Below are 23,613 nucleotides of genomic sequence, written 5' to 3' on the forward strand. Positions count from 1 at the left end.
ACATAAAAGTTTTAGTGACAATTTATAAATTAAAAAACTGCTTCAAAATAACATGATTCTTATTCGCTAGAAATTGAATGGCAAAAGTGGTCTGCTGTGAAATTATATGAGAAGATAAATCTGGTTTGTTACAGTTGTGTAACACAGGTTTTAATCTAAGCAAAGACTGTTTTCTGAGTGAAAAACTTTTTCCAAAAATTTTTGAAATTGAAAATTTGCTAAAAACTAGAAAAAGGTATCAGGATGAATAAACTCTAAAAAGAAACTCTAATAAAAGCGGCAATAATGTCCACCATTTTTAGGCTGCTCATAGCTACATGTACCTCTAGCATGAACCTACTTGGGATGATTTAGTATTAACCACCATATTTCCTTACTAACAGCAGTTTTCTATTGTTTGAACAGACTGGCTTGATTGTCTCTGAAAGCGCATCCAATAGCATGTTTCTGTTTACATATGCTCTATTTTTTGTTGTCATTCAATAACTTTCTATAAAGCAACTTGGAACAGAGCGGAAAGTTAGCGCACATATTTCTGTTTACATAGGTTCCAGTTTTACCATTCTAGAACTCTCTACACGGCTATAGCAGTTTTGTTATGTTGATCCTTTGTCATCAATGAACTCATCTATGTAGGGCAACGAATGTGCATCAGTCGACTGGACACTCCTGTGAGATCTGTGCTCGATGCGTTCGTCTCTGTATCAATAGATAAAGACCTTCTGACCCCCGAGCTCACCCGAGAACTAAATCCTCTGTCCATTAAAATTAAGTCTGTAAAGAACCTTCCAGATGAGCCAGTCAGCTATGAAACACTGAGGAAAAAGTGAGCATTTAATACTTATTGTGTTATACGCTCAATGCCTGTTCATGTTTTAAAATATTTTTTATGTTGTGCAATGTTCATAGTCATTTGATGAAACTTTTTGAAAATTTTGGGTTTTATTCTTTTTGGTCTGCAATCTACATGACATAAATTTATATTGACTTCAATTATCTCATCAATGGGAAAACGGTTCTATGAAACCTCATATTTTATAGTCATTCAAGCTAGCAATCGTGTTGAAATTATTTTACAGCACCAATAATTATATAGCTGTGTCTATGTGTTAAAATTAGGCAAATCAGGAATATATATATTCCTGATTTGCGTATAGTAGTGTTATATATATATATATATCTATATCTCAGTGGTTGTCCGTCGTTCGTGTGTCCAGTTATACCGATCAAGTTTTAGGAATGAAAACTTCGCTTCACTTGGATTTGGACTCACAACCTCTGGGTCTGCAGGCAGATGTTCTATCCACTAGGTCACATGGCCTACTTGTAACACAATGGATTAACTGTGCACATAGTCGTTACATTGTTTAAAATGCACACAATGACATTGTGTGTGCCATGTGTGCGTGTGACATCACGCATGACGACTACTAGCTGGCTTCACAGCTCTTATTATAGTAAAGACTAGTTGAACGCTTGATGTTGCACGTGTAATAAAAACAGCTTATAAACACTGGCAGGTAATTTAGTTGCCATTGGGGAAGTTGACTACTTAGCAAATCCCAATTAGACCAGTTGGCCATTTGTCAACTACAAATGTAATTGACAATAAGACAAGCCAGTTAGTTAAATTAGCCAATGTGCTAAATTTACCATCATCTAATTAGTAAGCTTAGCCAATGGCTACTACATTACCTGCCACTGTTTATAACCTGTTTCTATTAGTATAGTCCCACGACCAAACCAGCGGAGCGAGTGTTTGACAGTTTTTATGATAAAGGCATGGCACACAACTTACGAAAATTATTCATCAACAACGTCGCAAACCCTTGTTTCAAAATCTCATCCACAAATTTAACCATCGTTTTGTAGAGTCGTTAAAGTATAATAGCGATACAAAACACATATAAGCCTATTCAAATATATTACCAAGTCTTTGTAAATTGTTGACAGTATCTTAAAACTTACCCATCTGATCAGATTATACACAAATAGACAGATTAATTTGGCCGAAAATCGTTATTAAAACTGGCCAAGCCTTACATTTATCAAAATTAAGACCGGCAAACGAAACGCCGAGTGACAGAGAATAGAACCATTAAGTCGTGCGCATTTCACGAAAAAATAACGTGCACATTTCACCAGTCTCTAGCATTGTCGAATTGCCGAAGGTTTCTGTAATTAACATAGAAGTACAGAACTCGTTTCTTTTTTGCCGATTTCAAAGTAACTGACATTTTGGAAACTTTTGAGTACTTTGGTATTCTAACTGATGTCCAACGCAGTGTAAGTAAAGAAAATGACGATGATATTTTTTCTAACGGTTCTGATGAGATTATTACAATAACTAATTATAAGTTTGGATGACTACAGAACAATGACTACGTAGTACAGAATTTTTAAAAATCTATATAAATATCTCAACTTCGTGATATTGTTAGCTATGACGTTTTGAAATGTAAACAAAATTGTGCATTGGTTTTATATTATTACTATGTTAATAATATTGGTTATTCTAATAATATCAGTGCACTTTACTTCTAATATTGGCCAATATTGCATTTCTCCTATTGCAGGGAGAGAGATATAAACATATAATCTTTTCCTTTCATTATTGCTGTTTGTTGTATATAATAACACCCACACCCAGTACATTACAGCTACCATTGCAGTTATCCTAATGCACTGCAGTGCCTTTTGACTGCTAATATTGCATTTCTCAACCATCAGTACCCTTTCTTTTTTTTCCAATATCACTTTGGTCGTGGGCTGTATGTCAGTGGAATTTCTAGTATATATATAATATATATATAAATATATATATATGTATGTATGTATTTCTGTATATATAGTATCATAATGCTTATATACTTTATGATACTTATATAGTATCGTAAAGTTTATAAGTATATAGTATATAAGTACTATAATAAGTATTATGATACTTATAGTGTCATGATACTCATAATCACTAGTGTATATTATCACTAGTGATAATATACACTAGTGATAATATGTTGTGAAACCTCTTTACACCCAAATCAGCATCGAGAGGTGTAACTGTATTACAAATTGGCCCTTTCTGAAGCAGCCATGAGTTTGTGTGAATTCACACTTGTGTAAAGCCTAAAGCCTGGCTCCCATATACGTCGCAAAGCACCGGCGACAGCATCGCAGGCTATTAGCGGTGAAATGGGAACCTAAGCGCCAGGTACCGCCGAGGACCACCGGTAGTTGCCCACGGCAACGCAATAGTTTAACGCTGTTCAAATTTCGCAAAAGGCCGCCGGCAAAACCTTTTCGAAATGCACTTTACGGGTGAAGGTCACCATTATAGTAACGGCATAGCGAGCGAACATTTTATTTGATTACGCAATTATGTTTAGCGATGCAGCTTATATGTGAACATATGCCGCCGAGCCTAACGTCGTAAACGTTTTGCTGCGCAAGTTACCGCCGGAGCCTCGCAGTCGATATGGAAACCAGGCTTTATTTAGCGCCTGATTGCATACGACGGGTGCTTTGTTCAGGCACTCCCATATGATAAATATTACTTTGCTGCCCTCTATATTAGGTGGGTCTAAATTCTTTCTCAGCTGTCATTTCAAATAATATTGCAAGATGAATATTACAATATGTTATATTATATATTACAGCATTTACTTAAATTTCTTTGATTAGATGCTTATTAGTGGATTGTCATAGCAATATTAATATATTACTATGTTACAATATTAATATATTACTATGTTACAATATTACTATATTACTATGTTACAATATTACTATATTACTATGTTACAATATTACTATATTACTATGTTACAATATTACTATGTTACAATATTACTATATTACTATGTTACAATATTACTATATTACTATGTTACAATATTAATATATTACTATGTTACAATATTAATATATTACTATGTTACAATTTTACTATGTTACAATATTACTATATTACTATGTTACAATATTACTATATTACTATGTTACAATATTAATATATTACTATGTTACAATATTAATATATTACTATGTTACAATATTACTATATTACTATGTAACAATATTAATATATTACTATGTAACAATATTAATATATTACTATGTTACAATATTACTATATTACTATGTTACAATATTACTATATTACTATGTTACAATATTACTATATTACTATGTTACAATATTAATATATTACTATGTAACAATATTAATATATTACTATGTTACAATATTAATATATTACTATGTTACAATATTACTATATTACTATGTTACAATATTACTATATTACTATGTTACAATATTAATATATTACTATGTTACAATATTAATATATTACTATGTTACAATATTAATATATTACTATGTTACAATATTAATATATTTCTATGTTACAATATTAATATATTGCAATATTGCAATGTATGCATTGCGATTAAAGTATATTATATAGGCTATTTGTAATTAATTACATAGTTCAGTATATTATATAGGTTATTTGTAATTAATTACATAGTTCAGTATATTATATAGGCTATTTGTAATTAATTACATAGTTCAGTATATTATATAAGTTATTTGTAATTAATTACATAGTCGAGTATATTATATAGGTTATTTGTAATTAATTACATAGTTCAGTATATTATATAGGTTATTTGTTATTAATTAGTATACATTGAGGCGCTTCATGAAGACCTTCACAAAATACATGTGGTTCCTTGTACTAACTAGAAATTGATTTGGAAGCCATATTCATTTTTCCATCATTAGTATATAGCTGGAGTGGGTTTAATAAGGCTCCCTTCACCACTTTCAGACTTTCAGAGTTTAACCCTGTTTTATCATCAGATTATGAATACATGTAAAGATTATTATCCTTGGAAGTCTTAGGCATTAGCTTTTTGACACACTAAATTGTCTCAGTTTCAACTATAGTAAGAAGATAGTAACATATATCCAAAGAATCTACAGATTTATTGTAAAGAGCTATACATGTATGATGTAATGAAAATTATAGCGGGTCGTCAATGACGGCGTAGCTTTATGCATCTGCTATCACTTCTGTTATTTCTGTTGCAGGTGCCATCCATGCTCTTTGTCTTACGACTTCTTCAGACATGCAACACATACAACAAGAAGAAATCCTCAAGAGAAGAATCTCTACTGGGATGATCTCAATGTGGTATGTAGCAACTGTTATATCAGGATAACTTCAATGTGGTAAGTAGCAACTGTTATATTACGATAACCTCAATGTGGTAAGTGACAACTGTTATATCAGGATAACCTCAATGTGGTAAGTGACAACTGTTATATCAGGATAACCTCAATGTGGTAACAACTGTTATATTAGGATAACCTCAATGTGGTAAGTATCAACTGTTATATCAGGATAACCTCAATGTGGTAACAACTGTTATATTAGGATAACCTCAATGTGGTAAGAGGCAACTGTTACATGTATATCAGGATAACCTCAATGTGGTAACAACTGTTATATTAGGATAACCTCAATGTGGTAAGAGGCAACTGTTACATGTATATCAGGATAACCTCAATGTGGTAACAACTGTTATATTAGGATAACCTCAATGTGGTAAGTAGCAACTGTTATATTTCAGTCTGCTAAATCATCGGTAACAGCTACTGGTGTGGTTCAGAGCTGTAAATCTCCTGTTTTGCTAGAATTGAAGCATTGGTTGAATTAATGTTTAGTTTTAATTAATCTTTTTGGGTATTTACGAGTGTTTACATGTGTTTACGAGTATTTACAAAGTATTTACGAGTGTTTACATGTGTTTACGAGTATTTACAAGTATTTACGAGTATTTACATGTGTTTACGAGTATTTACAAGTATTTACGAGTGTTTACATGTGTTTACGAGTATTTACAAAGTATTTGCGTGTTTACATGTGTTTACGAGTATTTACAAGTCTTTACGAGTGTTTACATGTGTTTACAAGTATTTACGAGTATTTACATGTGTTTGCGAGTATTTACAAGTATTTACGAGTGTTTACATGTGTTTACGAGTATTTACATACATTGAATTATTAGATGTTGTTACGATTTTTTTCATTAGGTTTCTTATAAAACCATTTTTCAAGCTCAAATAAATTTACTTTACTACCATATAATTTGTGTACACTTGGTAGTATTCAGTGATTATTAAATAAAGACAACTAACCCACTTATAGCCCTACGGATAATAATGGCCGATAAACAGAAGGCTTAACCAATTCAAAAAAATTCATTTTGATAAAGCTGTATTGTTGGGCCTTCACATAAGCCGGTCACTAAGCCATGACATCCGGCTGTGATACCGGCTGTACAGTTAAGCCATGACATCCGGTTGTGATACCGGCTGTACAGTTAAGCCATGACATCCGGCTGTGATACCGGCTGTACAGTTAAGCCATGACATCCGGCTGTGATACCGGCTGTACAATTAAGCCATGACGTCCGGCTGTGATACCGGCTGTACAGTTAAGCCATGACATCCGGCTGTGATACCGGCTGTACAGTTAAGCCATGACATCCAGCTGTGATACCGGCTGTACAATTAAGCCATGACATCCGGCTGTGATACCGGCTGTACAGTTAAGCCATGACATCCAGCTGTGATACCGGCTGTACAATTAAGCCATGACATCCGGCTGTGATACCGGCTGTACAGTTAAGCCATGACATCCGGCTGTTATACCGGCTGTACAGTTAAGCCATGACATCCGGCTGTGATACCGGCTGTACAGTTAAGCCATGACATCTGGCTGTGATACCGGCTGTACAGTTAAGCCATGACATCCGGCTGTGATACCGGCTGTACAATTAAGCCAAGACATCCGGCTGTGATACTGGCTGTACAGTTAAGCAATCTGTAATGTAAACTCTGGAAAGACTTTTTGCGTATGTCACTGTTAGTTGCTCACACAAGCATTAATAGCCTGCGTTTTGCTCTATATTTGGCTGTAGGTTCTATTGGGAACCCTCTCTAACGCCCAACTTACAGAATATTTCCTGGGACCACCTATGGAGGTCAGGGTTCATGATAGAGACAAGCTGCCAAGCGCATCTGTTGTAAAGCCAGCATTGTTCGGCCACGACGGGGAAGATGAAAAGATAAACAATGTCGGGTACATCTCAGGTCTGTTCTCTGTGACTGTTTTGCGCATCTGCTAAATAGTGGATTAAAAACGGTTAAGATCATGCATCGTGATTGGTCAAAATGGTTAAGATCATGCATCGTGATTGGTCAAGTATCCTTTTGTACCTATATAATGTCATTAAAGGTCAAGAATCAAATGATTTTGCTGCTGAAAAGCCCATTTAAAAAACGATTTAGACTTTGGTCTTTTTTAATTCTAGCTAAAAGCTTGATGCTGCAGGTTTTTGTTACTAGACTTAGCGCTAAAAGTACACTTTGTGGAAATGCTTGAGTGCTAAATTGGGGCTATTTAAATATAGTATAGAACTAGAATAGAGTATTAGTACTATTGTGTAATGACAGGTTTTGCTATGCGTCATTTGACTTACATAAAATTAAACATGAATTAAAAATTGGAGTTGTCAATATTGTTTTGTTAGTTATCTTATGCATCAATAATACCTTGCCCTACTGAAATTTGGAGTTGTCAATATTGTTTTGTTAGTTATCTTATGCATCAATAATACCCTACCCTACTGCCCTACTGAAATTTCCAGGTTGTGAGTGATTAACATAACAATATAGGCTTCATCGATTAGCAGTGTACGTAGAGTATCCTTGATCAGCTAAAATCTTCATCGGTTCTTCTCCAATATGCAAGCTGTGATCATTTGTGATTTTGAATTTTTTGTGTTATTTTGAGTTTGCGATATGGTAAGTTGTTAGACCTTTTGTTATTTTTACTATAAAAAGGTTTGCAGTTGGTCCATCATCCCTGGTAGCCTTAGTTCCCTGACTGACAGAAAACTTCCTACAGTTGTAATTTTATCATCGTGCTAAACATTTTAGGGAAACGAACACGGTATAATGCTCTTAAGGATAGACCAGCCTCATGGGATCCTTATGGAGTGGCCAAGGTAAATATGGCTGACTTCCTGTTGGGACAGAAGATAATAAACCTACAGATACCGGTGCATAGCTGCGCACTTCCTGACATTCTAGGAAGACAAGCTGAAACTGGCAAGGTGAGCGATCCGTATATGTACCATTAAAGATGTGATTGCGCCAAACTAGCTGATTTCAACAGAAAGTATCGTTGTTTTTCTATCATTTGAGATGTTTTGTTGTTTTAGGCGATCTCACTGTCAAGATATTTGAAGATTAAAATCGACAAAAAATGATCGCGGTAAAAACACTCAGAAAAAAGGTGTGCCCAGACTTGCCCCAAATGATGTACTGTACATAGTGAGACAGCCTGTCTCTATCTCTAGTATTCACATCGGCTATTGCGATAAAATTCTAGTCCTACGCGGCTTTATTGTCATATATTTTATTTTGTATTGCCCATGATTGCTAGAATATAATTTTAAATCTAGCTACGGTTACATTATTATAAATGTCTAACACACTTCAAATAAAAATACTTTAAAACTTGTCATATTAGTTTCCTCTAAATTCTGTGTAAACATCTGAGTACTGGCTACGATTTTGCCTGTCTACGGTAATCAGGTCGTCGAGTTAACTTGTATCATCGCAGCGTTTGTATCAGCAAAGTTCTCAGTTGCTAGCCACACCGGAAACTAGATACTAGATAAAATAAGCAAACCACATCTTTAAAAAGTATATGTTCAAATATATGGCGAAACAAAATGCATCCCGAAAAAAATCATGTATAGTCAACGTTATTTAGTAATTTCTAGCATCACTTGGTAGAAAAAAGTTTACTGGTCACATTTGATCAGTTGATCCGAGTACAAAACAAATGGTTTTCTGTGTTGACCAAAAAGGTGAACGCAAAACAACATCACTTTCTTTAAAATCAATTAATCCACCGACTCTGGCAAATGGTTAATAAAGCCCTTGCACCTGATTAATCCACCGTTAATCCACCGACTCTGGCAAATGGTTAATAAAGCCCTTGCACCTGATTAATCCACCGTTAATCCACCGACACTGGCAAAGGGTTAATAAAGCCCTTGCACCTGATTAATCCACCGTTAATCCACCGACTCTGGCAAAGGGTTAATAAAGCCGTTCTGGCACCTGATTAGCGGTTTGTGGCGTCGACTCATCTGCTTTCACTTAGTAGTATTGAGCATAAAGATTTTTGAGTAGCTCTTGATATTTAGTCCGTTGGAATTGAGTCGAGCTATGCAAAAGTACCTGTCAATACAGCTCTGATTACACTTCATAAATCCATCTAACAGATAAGATTTCAGCACAGGTAGCAACGAGGCTATGATGTATTCAATATGTTCTACAAATCATGTTTTGCATTATCTTCAACATTATTATTTTATTATAGAATTTTTACAAGCCAAAAAATTTTCACCTCAGTTAAGCGCTTTCATTAAAAATATCCATCCAAGCCGTGGCCACTCACATTGTCTTAGCTCATATAATAGTACATATTATTCTACTGCAGTAAACTTTAACTCTGTATGTATCAAATCTGGGTATTCCTCTTCATCTTTAGTCCTAAGATATGTACCTCTCACTATGCTCTATATGCAGGTTGGTAGTGGTCACCACTCTGCTTTCATAAGTCCTTCTAAGTATGTCCAAAATACCAACGATCTGTAGGTGCTCTGATTTTGTCTGTAGATGCCAGTTTTCTGTTGCTGAGAAAACTTTGAGCCACATTCGCTCGAACTTGGAGCTATTTTTAAATTCTGTACTTTGTTAGTAAATCGCGTTGAATCAGTAAATTTCCTAATGATCATAATCTTCGAGAACCCAGACAACGCATTTTACTACCGATATTATTCATTATGACCTAAATAAACATTTCGTGCTGATGATTGGCTAAAAAAGTTGTTGTATATTTATTGCTTGTGGACTCTTCGTATACACTCACCATACACTCACTATGCGCTAACTATACGCTCACTATGTGCTCACTATACGCTCACTATACGCTCACTATACGCTCACTATACACTCACTATACACTCACCATACGCTCACTATGCGCTAACTATACGCTCACTATGTGCTCACTATACGCTCACTATACGCTCACTATACGCTAACTATACGCTCACTATGTGCTCACTATACGCTCACTATACGCTCACTATACGCTCACTATACGCTCACTATACGCTCACTATACACTCACTATACGCTCACTATACACTCACTATACACTCACTATACACTCACTATACGCTCACTATACGCTCACTATACACTCACTATACGCTCACTATACGCTCACTATACACTCACTATACGCTCACTATACGCTCACTATACGCTCACTATACACTCACTATACGCTCACTATACACTCACTATACGCTCACTATACACTCACTATACGCTCACTATACACTCACTATACACTCACTATACACTCACTATACGCTCACTATACACTCACTATACACTCACTATACGCTCACTATACACTCACTATACGCTCACTATACGCTCACTATACACTCACTATACGCTCACTATACACTCACTATACGCTCACTATACGCTCACTATACGCTCACTATACGCTCACTATACACTCACTATACGCTCACTATACGCTCACTATACACTCACTATACACTCACTATACACTCACTATACGCTCACTATACGCTCACTATACACTCACTATACGCTCACTATACACTCACTATACGCTGACTATACACTCACTATACACTCACTATACACTCACTATACGCTCACTATACGCTCACTATACACTCACTATACGCTCACTATACACTCACTATACGCTCACTATACGCTCACTATACACTCACTATACGCTCACTATACGCTCACTATACACTCACTATACACTCACTATACGCTCACTATACGCTCACTATACGCTCACTATACGCTCACTATACACTCACTATACGCTCACTATACACTCACTATACACTCACTATACACTCACTATACGCTCACTATACACTCACTATACGCTCACTATACGCTCACTATACACTCACTATACGCTGACTATACACTCACTATACACTCACTATACGCTCACTATACGCTCACTATACACTCACTATACACTCACTATACACTCACTATACGCTCACTATACACTCACTATACGCTCACTATACGCTCACTATACACTCACTATACGCTCACTATACACTCACTATACACTCACTATACACTCACTATACGCTCACTATACACTCACTATACGCTCACTATACGCTCACTATACACTCACTATACGCTGACTATACACTCACTATACACTCACTATACACTCACTATACGCTCACTATACGCTCACTATACACTCACTATACACTCACTATACGCTCACTATACACTCACTATACACTCACTATACACTCACTATACGCTCACTATACGCTCACTATACACTCACTATACACTCACTATACGCTCACTATACACTCACTATACGCTCACTATACACTCACTATACACTCACTATACGCTCACTATACACTCACTATACGCTCACTATACACTCACTATACGCTCACTATACACTCACTATACACTCACTATACACTCACTATACGCTCACTATACACTCACTATACGCTCACTACACACTCACTATACGCTCACTATACACTCACTATACGCTCACTATACACTCACTATACACTCACTATACACTCACTATACGCTCACTATACACTCACTATACGCTCACTATACACTCACTATACGCTGACTATACACTCACTATACACTCACTATACACTCACTATACGCTCACTATACGCTCACTATACACTCACTATACACTCACTATACGCTCACTATACGCTCACTATACACTCACTATACACTCACTATACGCTCACTATACGCTCACTATACGCTCACTATACGCTCACTATACACTCACTATACGCTCACTATACGCTCACTATACGCTCACTATACGCTCACTATACGCTCACTATACGCTCACTATACGCTCACTATACGCTCACTATACGCTCACTATACGCTCACTATACGCTCACTATACGCTCACTATACGCTCACTATACACTCACTATACGCTCACTATACGCTCACTATACACTCACTATACGCTCACTATACGCTCACTATACACTCACTATACGCTCACTATACGCTCACTATACGCTCACTATACACTCACTATACACTCACTATACGCTCACTATACACTCACTATACACTCACTATACACTCACTATACGCTGACTATACACTCACTATACGCTCACTATATGCTCACTATACGCTCACTATACACTCACTATACACTCACTATACGCTCACTATACGCTCACTATACACTCACTATACACTCACTATACGCTCACTATACACTCACTATACACTCACTATACACTCACTATACGCTCACTATACACTCACTATACACTCACTATACACTCACTATGCGCTAACTATACACTCACTATACGCTCACTATACGCTCACTATACACTCACTATACACTCACTATACACTCACTATACACTCACTATACACTCACTATACACTCACTATACACTCACTATGCACTCACTATACACTATCTATACACTCACTATACACTCACTATACACTCACTATACGCTCACTATACACTCACTATACACTCACTATACGCTCACTATACACTCACTATACGCTCACTATACGCTCACTATACACTCACTATACGCTGACTATACACTCACTATACGCTCACTATACACTCACTATGCGCTAACTATACACTCACTATACACTCACTATACACTCACTATACGCTCACTATACACTCACTATACACTCACTATACACTCACTATACACTCACTATACCCTCACTATACACTCACTATACACTCACTATACACTCACTATGCACTCACTATACACTCACTATACACTCACTATACACTCACTATACACTCACTATACGCTCACTATACACTCACTATACACTCACTATGCACTCACTATACGCTGACTATACACTCACTATACGCTCACTATACGCTCACTATACGCTCACTATACACTCACTATACGCTCACTATACGCTCACTATACACTCACTATACACTCACTATACGCTCACTATACACTCACTATACACTCACTATACGCTGACTATACACTCACTATACACTCACTATACGCTCACTATACACTCACTATACACTCACTATACGCTCACTATACACTCACTATACGCTCACTATACGCTCACTATACACTCACTATACGCTGACTATACACTCACTATACGCTCACTATACACTCACTATGCGCTAACTATACACTCACTATACACTCACTATACACTCACTATACGCTCACTATACACTCACTATACACTCACTATACACTCACTATACACTCACTATACCCTCACTATACACTCACTATACACTCACTATACACTCACTATGCACTCACTATACACTCACTATACACTCACTATACACTCACTATACACTCACTATACGCTCATTATACACTCACTATACACTCACTATACACTCACTATACGCTGACTATACACTCACTATACGCTCACTATACGCTCACTATACGCTCACTATACGCTCACTATACACTCACTATACGCTCACTATACGCTCACTATACACTCACTATACACTCACTATACGCTCACTATACACTCACTATACACTCACTATACACTCACTATACACTCACTATACACTCACTATACGCTGACTATACACTCACTATACGCTCACTATACGCTCACTATACGCTCACTATACGCTCACTATACACTCACTATACGCTCACTATACGCTCACTATACACTCACTATACACTCACTATACGCTCACTATACACTCACTATACACTCACTATACGCTCACTATACGCTCACTATACACTCACTATACACTCACTATACACTCACTATACACTCACTATACACTCACTATACACTCACTATACGCTGACTATACACTCACTATACGCTCACTATACGCTCACTATACGCTCACTATACGCTCACTATACACTCACTATACGCTCACTATACGCTCACTATACACTCACTATACGCTCACTATACGCTCACTATACGCTCACTATACACTCACTATACGCTCACTATACACTCACTATACACTCACTATACACTCACTATACGCTCACTATACACTCACTATACACTCACTATACACTCACTATACACTCACTATACACTCACTATACGCTCACTATACACTCACTATACGCTCACTATACGCTCACTATACACTCACTATACGCTGACTATACACTCACTATACGCTCACTATACGCTCACTATACGCTCACTATACGCTCACTATACACTCACTATACGCTCACTATACGCTCACTATACGCTCACTATACGCTCACTATACGCTCACTATACGCTCACTATACGCTGACTATACACTCACTATACACTCACTATACACTCACTATACGCTCACTATACGCTCACTATACACTCACTATACACTCACTATACGCTCACTATACGCTCACTATACGCTCACTATACGCTCACTATACACTCACTATACGCTCACTATACGCTCACTATACGCTCACTATACACTCACTATACACTCACTATACGCTCACTATACACTCACTATACACTCACTATACGCTGACCATACATGTCACGTATACGGTCTTAATTTCATTTGATCCTTTATTACTCTTCCTTCATTACTCTTCCTTTATTAATCTTCCTTCATTACTCTTCCTCCATTTCTCTTCCTTTATTACTCTTCCTTTATTATTCTTCCTTCATTACTCTTCCTTCATTACTCTTCCTTTATTACTCTTTCTTCATTAGTCTTCCTTGAATACTCTTCCAGGAGGCTGTATTTGTGCAATCTAATTCATAGCTAGCACATAGCCTCCTGAAGCAACATTTGACGTTTATATCAATTTTATATATTTTATGGTAGTTGAGCGTATATTATCATGCTACCAAGCATTTATAGTGAGCATTATCATTATGGTCGCTCCTGTAGGTGATCGGTATGCCAGGAAGTGTGGATGGACCTACAGATCCTCCAATGCCTCCTGGTGTATACATGGATTCACATACCATGTTGAAAGTCAAGTTGGAAGTGGCAGTTCCTCTCACGACTACCCAGGAAGTGGCGATTAAACCGTACAAAGCTCCCACTTTAGAGGTATTATCCTAGCATTGTTTGTGGTTTATTCTCAGTACTAGTTGTAGAAAAGTGGAAATCATTTGTGATCAAACCCTAAGAGTGCTACTTCAAGGGTTTCAATTGAATGACTAGGGATAGTGTAAGACTAGGGATAAGACAAGGGATATTGTATGACTAGGGAAAAGACAACGGATAGTGTAAGACTAGAGATTAGACTAGGGATAGTGCAAGACTAGGGATAAGACAAAGGAAAGTGTAAGACTAGGGATAAACAAGGGATAGTGTAAGACGGGATAAGACAAGGGATAGTGTAAGACTAGGGGTAAGACAAGGGATAGTGTAAGACTAGGGATAAGACTAGAGATAGTGTAAGACTAGGGATAAGACAAGGGATAGTGTAAGACGGGATAAGATAAGGGATAGTGTAAGACTAGGGATAAGACAAGGGATAGTGTAAGACTAGGGATAAGATAAGGGATAGTGTAAGACTAGGGATAAGATAAGGGATAGTGTAAGACGGGATAAGACAAGGGATAGTGTAAGACGGGATAAGATAAGGGATAGTGTAAGACTAGGGATAAGATAAGGGATAGTGTAAGACTAGGGATAAGATAAGGGATAGTGTAAGACGGGATAAGACGAGGTATAAGTCTAGGGATAAGACAAGGGATAGTGTAAGACTAGGGATAAGACTAAGGATAGTGTAAGACTAGGGATAAGATAAGGGATAGTGTAAGACTAGGGATAAGACAAGGGATAGTGTAAGACGGGATAAGACAAGGGATAGTGTAAGACTAGGGATAAGACTAGGGATAGTGTAAGACTAGGGATAAGACTAGGGATAGTGTAAGACTAGGGATAAGACAAGGTATAAGTCTAAAGATAAGACAAGGGATAGTGTAAGACTAGGGATAAGACTAGGGATAGTGTAAGACTAGGGATAAGACAGGGGATAGTGTAAGACTAGGGATAAGATAAGGGATAGTGTAAAACTGGGGATAAGACAAGGGGTAGTGTAAGACTAGGGATAAGACTAGAGATAGTGTAAGACTAGGGATAAGATAAGGGATACTGTAAGACTAGGGATAAGACAAGGGATAGTGTAAGACGGGATAAGATAAGGGATAGTGTAAGACTAGGGATAAGACAAGTGATAGTGTAAGACTAGGGATAAGACTAGGGATAGTGTAAGACTAGGGATAAGACAAGTGATAGTGTAAGACGGGATAAGACAAGGGATAGTGTAAGACTAGGGATAAGACAAGGGATAATGTAAGACTAGGGATAAGACTAGGGATAATGTAAGACTAGGGATAGTGTAAGACTAGGGATAAGATAAGGGATAATGTAAGAATAGGGATAAGACAAGGGATAGTGTACGACTAGGGATAAGACAAGGGATACTGTAAGACTAGGGATAAGATAAGGGATAGTGTAAGACTAGGGATAAGACTAGTGATAGTGTAAGACGGGATAAGATAAGGGATAGTGTAAGACTAGGGATAATACAAGTGATAGTGTAAGACGGGATAAGACAAGGGATAGTGTAAGACTAGGGATAAGACAAGGGATAATGTAAGACTAGGGATAATGTAAGACTAGGGATAGTGTAAGACTAGGGATAAGATAAGGGATAATGGAAGAATAGGGATAAGACAAGGGATAGTGTACGACTAGGGATAAGACAAGGGATACTGTAAGACTAGGGATAAGACTAGGGATAATGTAAGACTAGGGATAGTGTAAGACTAGGGATAAGATAAGGGATAGTGTAAGACACTCAATAGCGCTAGAAGTTCATACTTTTATCCGCAAGAAGCTCTGAGTTTTTTTATAACTTCCCACCTAATGCACACTGAGACCTGCGTGTGTCTGCACCGTGACCCGCGTGTGTTTGCGCTGCGACCCGCGTGTGTCTGTACCGTGACCCGCGTGTGTTTGCGCTGCGACACGCGTGTGTCTGCAGTCGCTAATACTATGAGAAATCAAACGGTAGTAAAGAAATAAAATCACCTACATTATCAGCAGCTACGGGAACTGCACACAAAATTTGCCCTTATATGAATTAAGCTTTTTTACAAGTTATTTTCTAGCTTATTGTAGTGATGACGACTCCTAACAGTAATAACTTTAAATCCTTGTTTGCTCTTTATATAGTAGATGTTTTGCTATGTTTGTTGTTGGTAGTGTCCATTTGGGAGAGTGCTCTACATATTCGACCAGAAAAATAAAGGAAAGGCCAAGACTCTGCTTAGTTTGATCTCACAGATAAATGCCAAAGGACTAGGGCTAGACAGCCTGTCTCCCGTGGTGTTAGACGCAGCACTTTCTACGTATAAGCTCTCGGCGTAAGTTGAATTTTGTCTTGGTAATGCTATCAATGATTGTTATTTTACAGCAAATAGTTCATTAGCCATTCAAAGGCTGTAGGTCAATTAATAACTAACCGTACTGTAATTTATCTGACCTCAGGTACGCGCCAGGCTTGATGCATGTTATGTTGTTGCACGCTTAGAAAGCCAGGTTCAACAAGTTGCATCAATTTAAAATACAATGATGTCAACGCTTGCGCAATGAGTTTATTGCGATCAAGATTCGGATACGCAGACTGTAGGCATTTTATGATTTTAACGCTACCATTATTTATGCCAATTTAAAAGGTTTAGAAGCTAAATTATTTGCTGAAGTCTATGTTATCAGTTTGAAGTCTATGTTATCAGTTTGAAGTCTATGCTATCAGTTTGAAGTCTATGCTATCGGTTTGAAGATCAAAATAGAAATGCTGTCAAAATATTGTGCTAGTTTATTGCCACATCTCAGTGTAAGCACACATGTTGTTGTCCCATCATCTCAGTGTCAGCACACATGTTGCTGTCTCATCATCTCATTGTCAGCACACATGTTGCTGTCTCATCATCACAGTGTCAGCACACATGTTGCTGTCTCATCATCTCAGTGTCAGCACACATGTTGTTGTCTCATCATCTCAGCGTCAGCACACATGTTGTTGTCTCATCATCTCAGTGTCAGCACACATGTTGCTGTCCCATCATCACAGTGTCAGCACACATGTGTTGTCTCATCATCACAGTGTCAGCACACATGTTGTTGTCTCATCATCTCAGTGTCAGCACACATGTTGCTGTCTCATCATCACAGTGTCAGCACACATGTTGTTGTCTCATCATCTCAGTGTCAGCACACATGTTGCTGTCTCATCATCTCAGTGTCAGCACACATGTTGTTGTCTCATCATCTCAGTGTCAGCACACATGTTGCTGTCTCATCATCTCAGTGTCAGCACACATGTTGTTGTCTCATCATTTCAGTGTCAGCACACATGTTGCTGTCTCATCATCTCAGTGTCAGCACACATGTTGTTGTCTCATCATCTCAGCGTCAGCACACATGTTGTTGTCTCATCATCTCAGTGTCAGCACACATGTTGCTGTCCCATCATCACAGTGTCAGCACACATGTTGTTGTCTCATCATCACAGTGTCAGCACACATGTTGTTGTCTCATCATCTCAGTGTCAGCACACATGTTGCTGTCTCATCATCACAGTGTCAGCACACATGTTGCTGTCTCATCATCTCAGTGTCAGCACACATGTTGTTGTCTCATCATCACAGTGTCAGCACACATGTTGTTGTCTCATCATCTCAGTGTCAGCACACATGTTGCTGTCTCATCATCACAGTGTCAGCACACATGTTGTTGTCTCATCATCTCAGTGTCAGCACACATGTTGCTGTCTCATCATCTCAGTGTCAGCACACATGTTGTTGTCTCATCATCTCATTGTCAGCACACATGTTGCTGTCTCATCATCACAGTGTCAGCACACATGTTGTTGTCTCATCATCTCAGTGTCAGCACACATGTTGCTGTCTCATCATCTCAGTGTCAGCACACATGTTGTTGTCTCATCATTTCAGTGTCAGCACACATGTTGTTGTCTCATCATCTCAGTGTCAGCACACATGTTGTTGTCTCATCATTTCAGTGTCAGCACACATGTTGTTGTCTCATCATCTCAGTGTCAGCACACATGTTGCTGTCTCATCATCTCAGTGTCAGCACACATGTTGCTGTCTCATCATCTCAGTGTCAGCACACATGTTGTTGTCTCATCATCTCAGTGTCAGCACACATGTTGCTGTCCCATCATCACAGTGTCAGCACACATGTTGCTGTCCCATCATCACAGTGTCAGCACACATGTTGTTGTCTCATCATCACAGTGTCAGCACACATGTTGTTGTCCCATCATCTCAGTGTCAGCACACATGTTGTTGTCTCATCATCTCAGTGTCAGCACACATGTTGCTGTCCCATCATCACAGTGTCAGCACACACGTTGTTGTCTCATCATCTCGGTGTCAGCACACATGTTGTTGTCTCATCATCTCAGTGTCAGCACACATGTTGCTCTCTCATCATCTCAGTGTCAGCACACATGTTGCTGTCCCATCATCACAGTGTCAGCACACATGTTGTTGTCTCATCATCACAGTGTCAGCACACACGTTGTTGTCTCATCATCACAGTGTCAGCACACACGTTGTTGTCTCATCATCTCAGTGTCAGCACACATGTTGTTGGCTCATCATTTCAGTGTCAGCACACATGTTGTTGTCTCATCATTTCAGTGTCAGCACACATGTTGTTGTCTCATCATCTCAGTGTCAGCACACATGTTGTTGTCTCATCATTTCTGTGTCAGCACACATGTTGCTGTCCCATCATCTCAGTGTCAGCACACATGTTGCTCTCTCGTCATCTCAGTGTCAGCACACATGTTGCTGTCTCATCATCTCAGTGTCAGCACACATGTTGCTGTCTCATCATCTCAGTGTCAGCACACATGTTGTTGTCTCATCATCTCAGTGTCAGCACACATGTTGCTGTCTCATCATTTCAGTGTCAGCACACATGTTGTTGTCTCATCATCTCAGTGTCAGCACACATGTTGCTGTCTCATCATCTCAGTGTCAGCACACATGTTGTTGTCTCATCATCTCAGTGTCAGCACACATGTTGCTGTCCCATCATCACAGTGTCAGCACACACGTTGTTGTCTCATCATCTCGGTGTCAGCACACATGTTGTTGTCTCATCATCTCAGTGTCAGCACACATGTTGCTCTCTCGTCATCTCAGTGTCAGCACACATGTTGCTGTCCCATCATCACAGTGTCAGCACACATGTTGTTGTCTCATCATCACAGTGTCAGCACACACGTTGTTGTCTCATCATCACAGTGTCAGCACACACGTTGTTGTCTCATCATCTCAGTGTCAGCACACATGTTGTTGGCTCATCATTTCAGTGTCAGCACACATGTTGTTGTCTCATCATTTCAGTGTCAGCACACATGTTGTTGTCTCATCATCACAGTGTCAGCACACACGTTGTTGTCTCATCATCTCAGTGTCAGCACACATGTTGTTGGCTCATCATTTCAGTGTCAGCACACATGTTGTTGTCTCATCATCTCAGTGTCAGCACACATGTTGCTGTCTCATCATCTCAGTGTCAGCACACATGTTGTTGTCTCATCATCTCAGTGTCAGCACACATGTTGCTGTCCCATCATCACAGTGTCAGCACACACGTTGTTGTCTCATCATCTCGGTGTCAGCACACATGTTGTTGTCTCATCATCTCAGTGTCAGCACACATGTTGCTCTCTCGTCATCTCAGTGTCAGCACACATGTTGCTGTCCCATCATCACAGTGTCAGCACACATGTTGTTGTCTCATCATCACAGTGTCAGCACACACGTTGTTGTCTCATCATCACAGTGTCAGCACACACGTTGTTGTCTCATCATCTCAGTGTCAGCACACATGTTGTTGGCTCATCATTTCAGTGTCAGCACACATGTTGTTGTCTCATCATTTCAGTGTCAGCACACATGTTGTTGTCTCATCATCTCAGTGTCAGCACACATGTTGTCTCATCATTTCTGTGTCAGCACACATGTTGTTGTCTCATCATCTCAGTGTCAGCACACATGTTGCTGTCTCATCATCTCAGTGTCAGCACACATGTTGTTGTCTCATCATCTCAGTGTCAGCACACATGTTGCTGTCTCATCATCTCAGTGTCAGCACACATGTTGTTGTCTCATCATCTCAGTGTCAGCACACATGTTGCTGTCTCATCATTTCAGTGTCAGCACACATGTTGCTGTCTCATCATTTCAGTGTCAGCACACATGTTGTTGTCTCGTCATCTCAGTGTCAGCACACATGTTGTTGTCTCATCATCTCAGTGTCAGCACACATGTTGCTGTCTCGTCATCTCAGTGTCAGCACACATGTTGTTGTCTCGTCATCTCAGTGTCAGCACACATGTTGTTGTCTCATCATCTCAGTGTCAGCACACATGTTGCTGTCTCGTCATCTCAGTGTCAGCACACATGTTGTTGTCTCATCATCTCAGTGTCAGCACACATGTTGCTGTCTCATCATCTCAGTGTCAGCACACATGTTGTTGTCTCATCATCTCAGTGTCAGCACACATGTTGTTGTCTCGTCATCTCAGTGTCAGCACACATGTTGCTGTCTCATCATCTCAGTGTCAGCACACATGTTGTTGTCTCATCATCTCAGTGTCAGCACACATGTTGTTGTCTCGTCATCTGTAGCAAAACCGTTTTACATCCACCATGAAGTAGAAGTGAATTCAGTTCTTATGCAAGGGTTCATCTCAAGGGTTCATCTCAAGGGTTCATGTTTGTATTCGTAGTGTATTATTAAACTTACTTTATAAATGTGTATCTACTTCTATATACATGTATCTACTTCTATATACATGTATCTACTTCTATATACATGTATCTACTTCTATATACATGTATCTACTTCTATATACATGTATCTACTTCTATATACATGTATATACTTCTATATACATGTATCTACTTCTATATACATGTATCTACTTCCACATCATCTAAAAGTCTTTCTGTTTAAAAGTGATTCTCCACAAAGATTGATTTAAAATAATATTCACCATTCAGTTAATTCTTTCTGATGCAAACTATGCTCCACACAGTTTTGCAATTTTAACATAAAATTTCATTTATTTTTATAAATGATATTAAAATTATAGAGGTTTCCATAGAAACCTAGTTTTCTAAATTAAATAGTATGTAAGTAAATTCTAGTTAGATTAAGTATATTGTTACTGTTACATCAACCAACTATTAATATGTCAAATCAAAGTGAAACTTACACAGGCGACATGTATAAGCAAAAAGTAAAGATGTGTGCTATAGACTTTTCAGCAACAATGGTGTTAATAGCAGCGATGGTGTTAACAGCAATGATGGTGTTAACAGCAATGATGATATTAACAGCAATAATAGTGTTACCAGCAACAATGGTGTTACCAGCACCAATGGTGTTAACAGCTTCAACAGTGTTAGCAGCAACAATAATGTTAACAGCATCAATGGTGTTAACATCAACAATGGTGTTACCAGCAACAATGGTGTTACCAGCACCAATGGTGTTAACAGCATCAATGGTGTTCACAGCAACAACGGTGTTAACAGCAACAATGGTGTTAACAACAACAATGGTGTTAACAGTAACAATGGAGTTAACAGCAACAATGGTGTTAACAGCAACAAAATGTTACAATATTTGCTGCAGAGAGCAACAGACCAGAAAAGATTTGGACATAGTCACAGGATTTCAACTAATGGATGGGAAACGCCACCTTTTCATTCTCGAGGGTCTTGCGGAAAAAGCCATTCAGATGGTTTGGGCTCGGATGAGCAAGCCAAAAGAAGGTTAGTTCACATGTAGATTAGTGGATATTCTTAAGACATGTTATTGACCTAGTTATATTCTTTGTTCTGCAAGAGAGTTATTCATAGACTTATTTGAGTCGATAATATTATAATAGTACTCAATATAACATACCTGGATAATTCGCAAACATAGTTGTTGACTAATGCTCACTGTTCTCGGTTGCCGGCAGGTGTAAAGGTTCTCTACAACTCTGATCTAACATTTAGTCGACGGTTATACGGTGCGCTGGATGTCGACTTAACTAGGGTAAAGCTGCATGAGCCTATCGACATGATAGTCCAACAACCGCTCTTGTTTGTGAGAGACATGGTACCTCGGCACTGCTTCACTGCCCTTACTAAGCTTGATCAGGTGGGTTAATGACCTTTGGCTCGTCCATTAAAGAAACCAGCTCAGATTATATTATTATGGATGTTGGCGGTGTTCTCTCAAGAATATGGCTTTTCTATTTTTGGCTTTTTTCAAGTTTT

General features: G+C 38.4%; 1 protein-coding gene across 1 annotated transcript in view; it reads left to right on the forward strand.

Moving 5' to 3' along the window:
- Nucleotides 1–23,613, forward strand: part of LOC137395196 (uncharacterized protein FLJ43738-like) — a 62,421-nt gene that overhangs the window by 19,116 nt on the left and 19,692 nt on the right. Inside the window, exons 2-9 of the mRNA XM_068082035.1 lie at nt 637–826; nt 5,098–5,200; nt 6,993–7,164; nt 8,014–8,189; nt 15,164–15,328; nt 17,498–17,658; nt 22,982–23,121; nt 23,313–23,494. Of these exons, the coding sequence (XP_067938136.1) occupies nt 645–826; nt 5,098–5,200; nt 6,993–7,164; nt 8,014–8,189; nt 15,164–15,328; nt 17,498–17,658; nt 22,982–23,121; nt 23,313–23,494 (1,281 nt within the window). The 5' untranslated portion in view covers nt 637–644. The remainder of the gene's footprint in view (nt 1–636; nt 827–5,097; nt 5,201–6,992; nt 7,165–8,013; nt 8,190–15,163; nt 15,329–17,497; nt 17,659–22,981; nt 23,122–23,312; nt 23,495–23,613) is intronic.

This window comes from Watersipora subatra, chromosome 4 (genome assembly GCF_963576615.1).
Source record: "Watersipora subatra chromosome 4, tzWatSuba1.1, whole genome shotgun sequence".
In the NCBI taxonomy this organism is placed as follows: Eukaryota; Metazoa; Bryozoa; class Gymnolaemata; order Cheilostomatida; family Watersiporidae; genus Watersipora; species Watersipora subatra.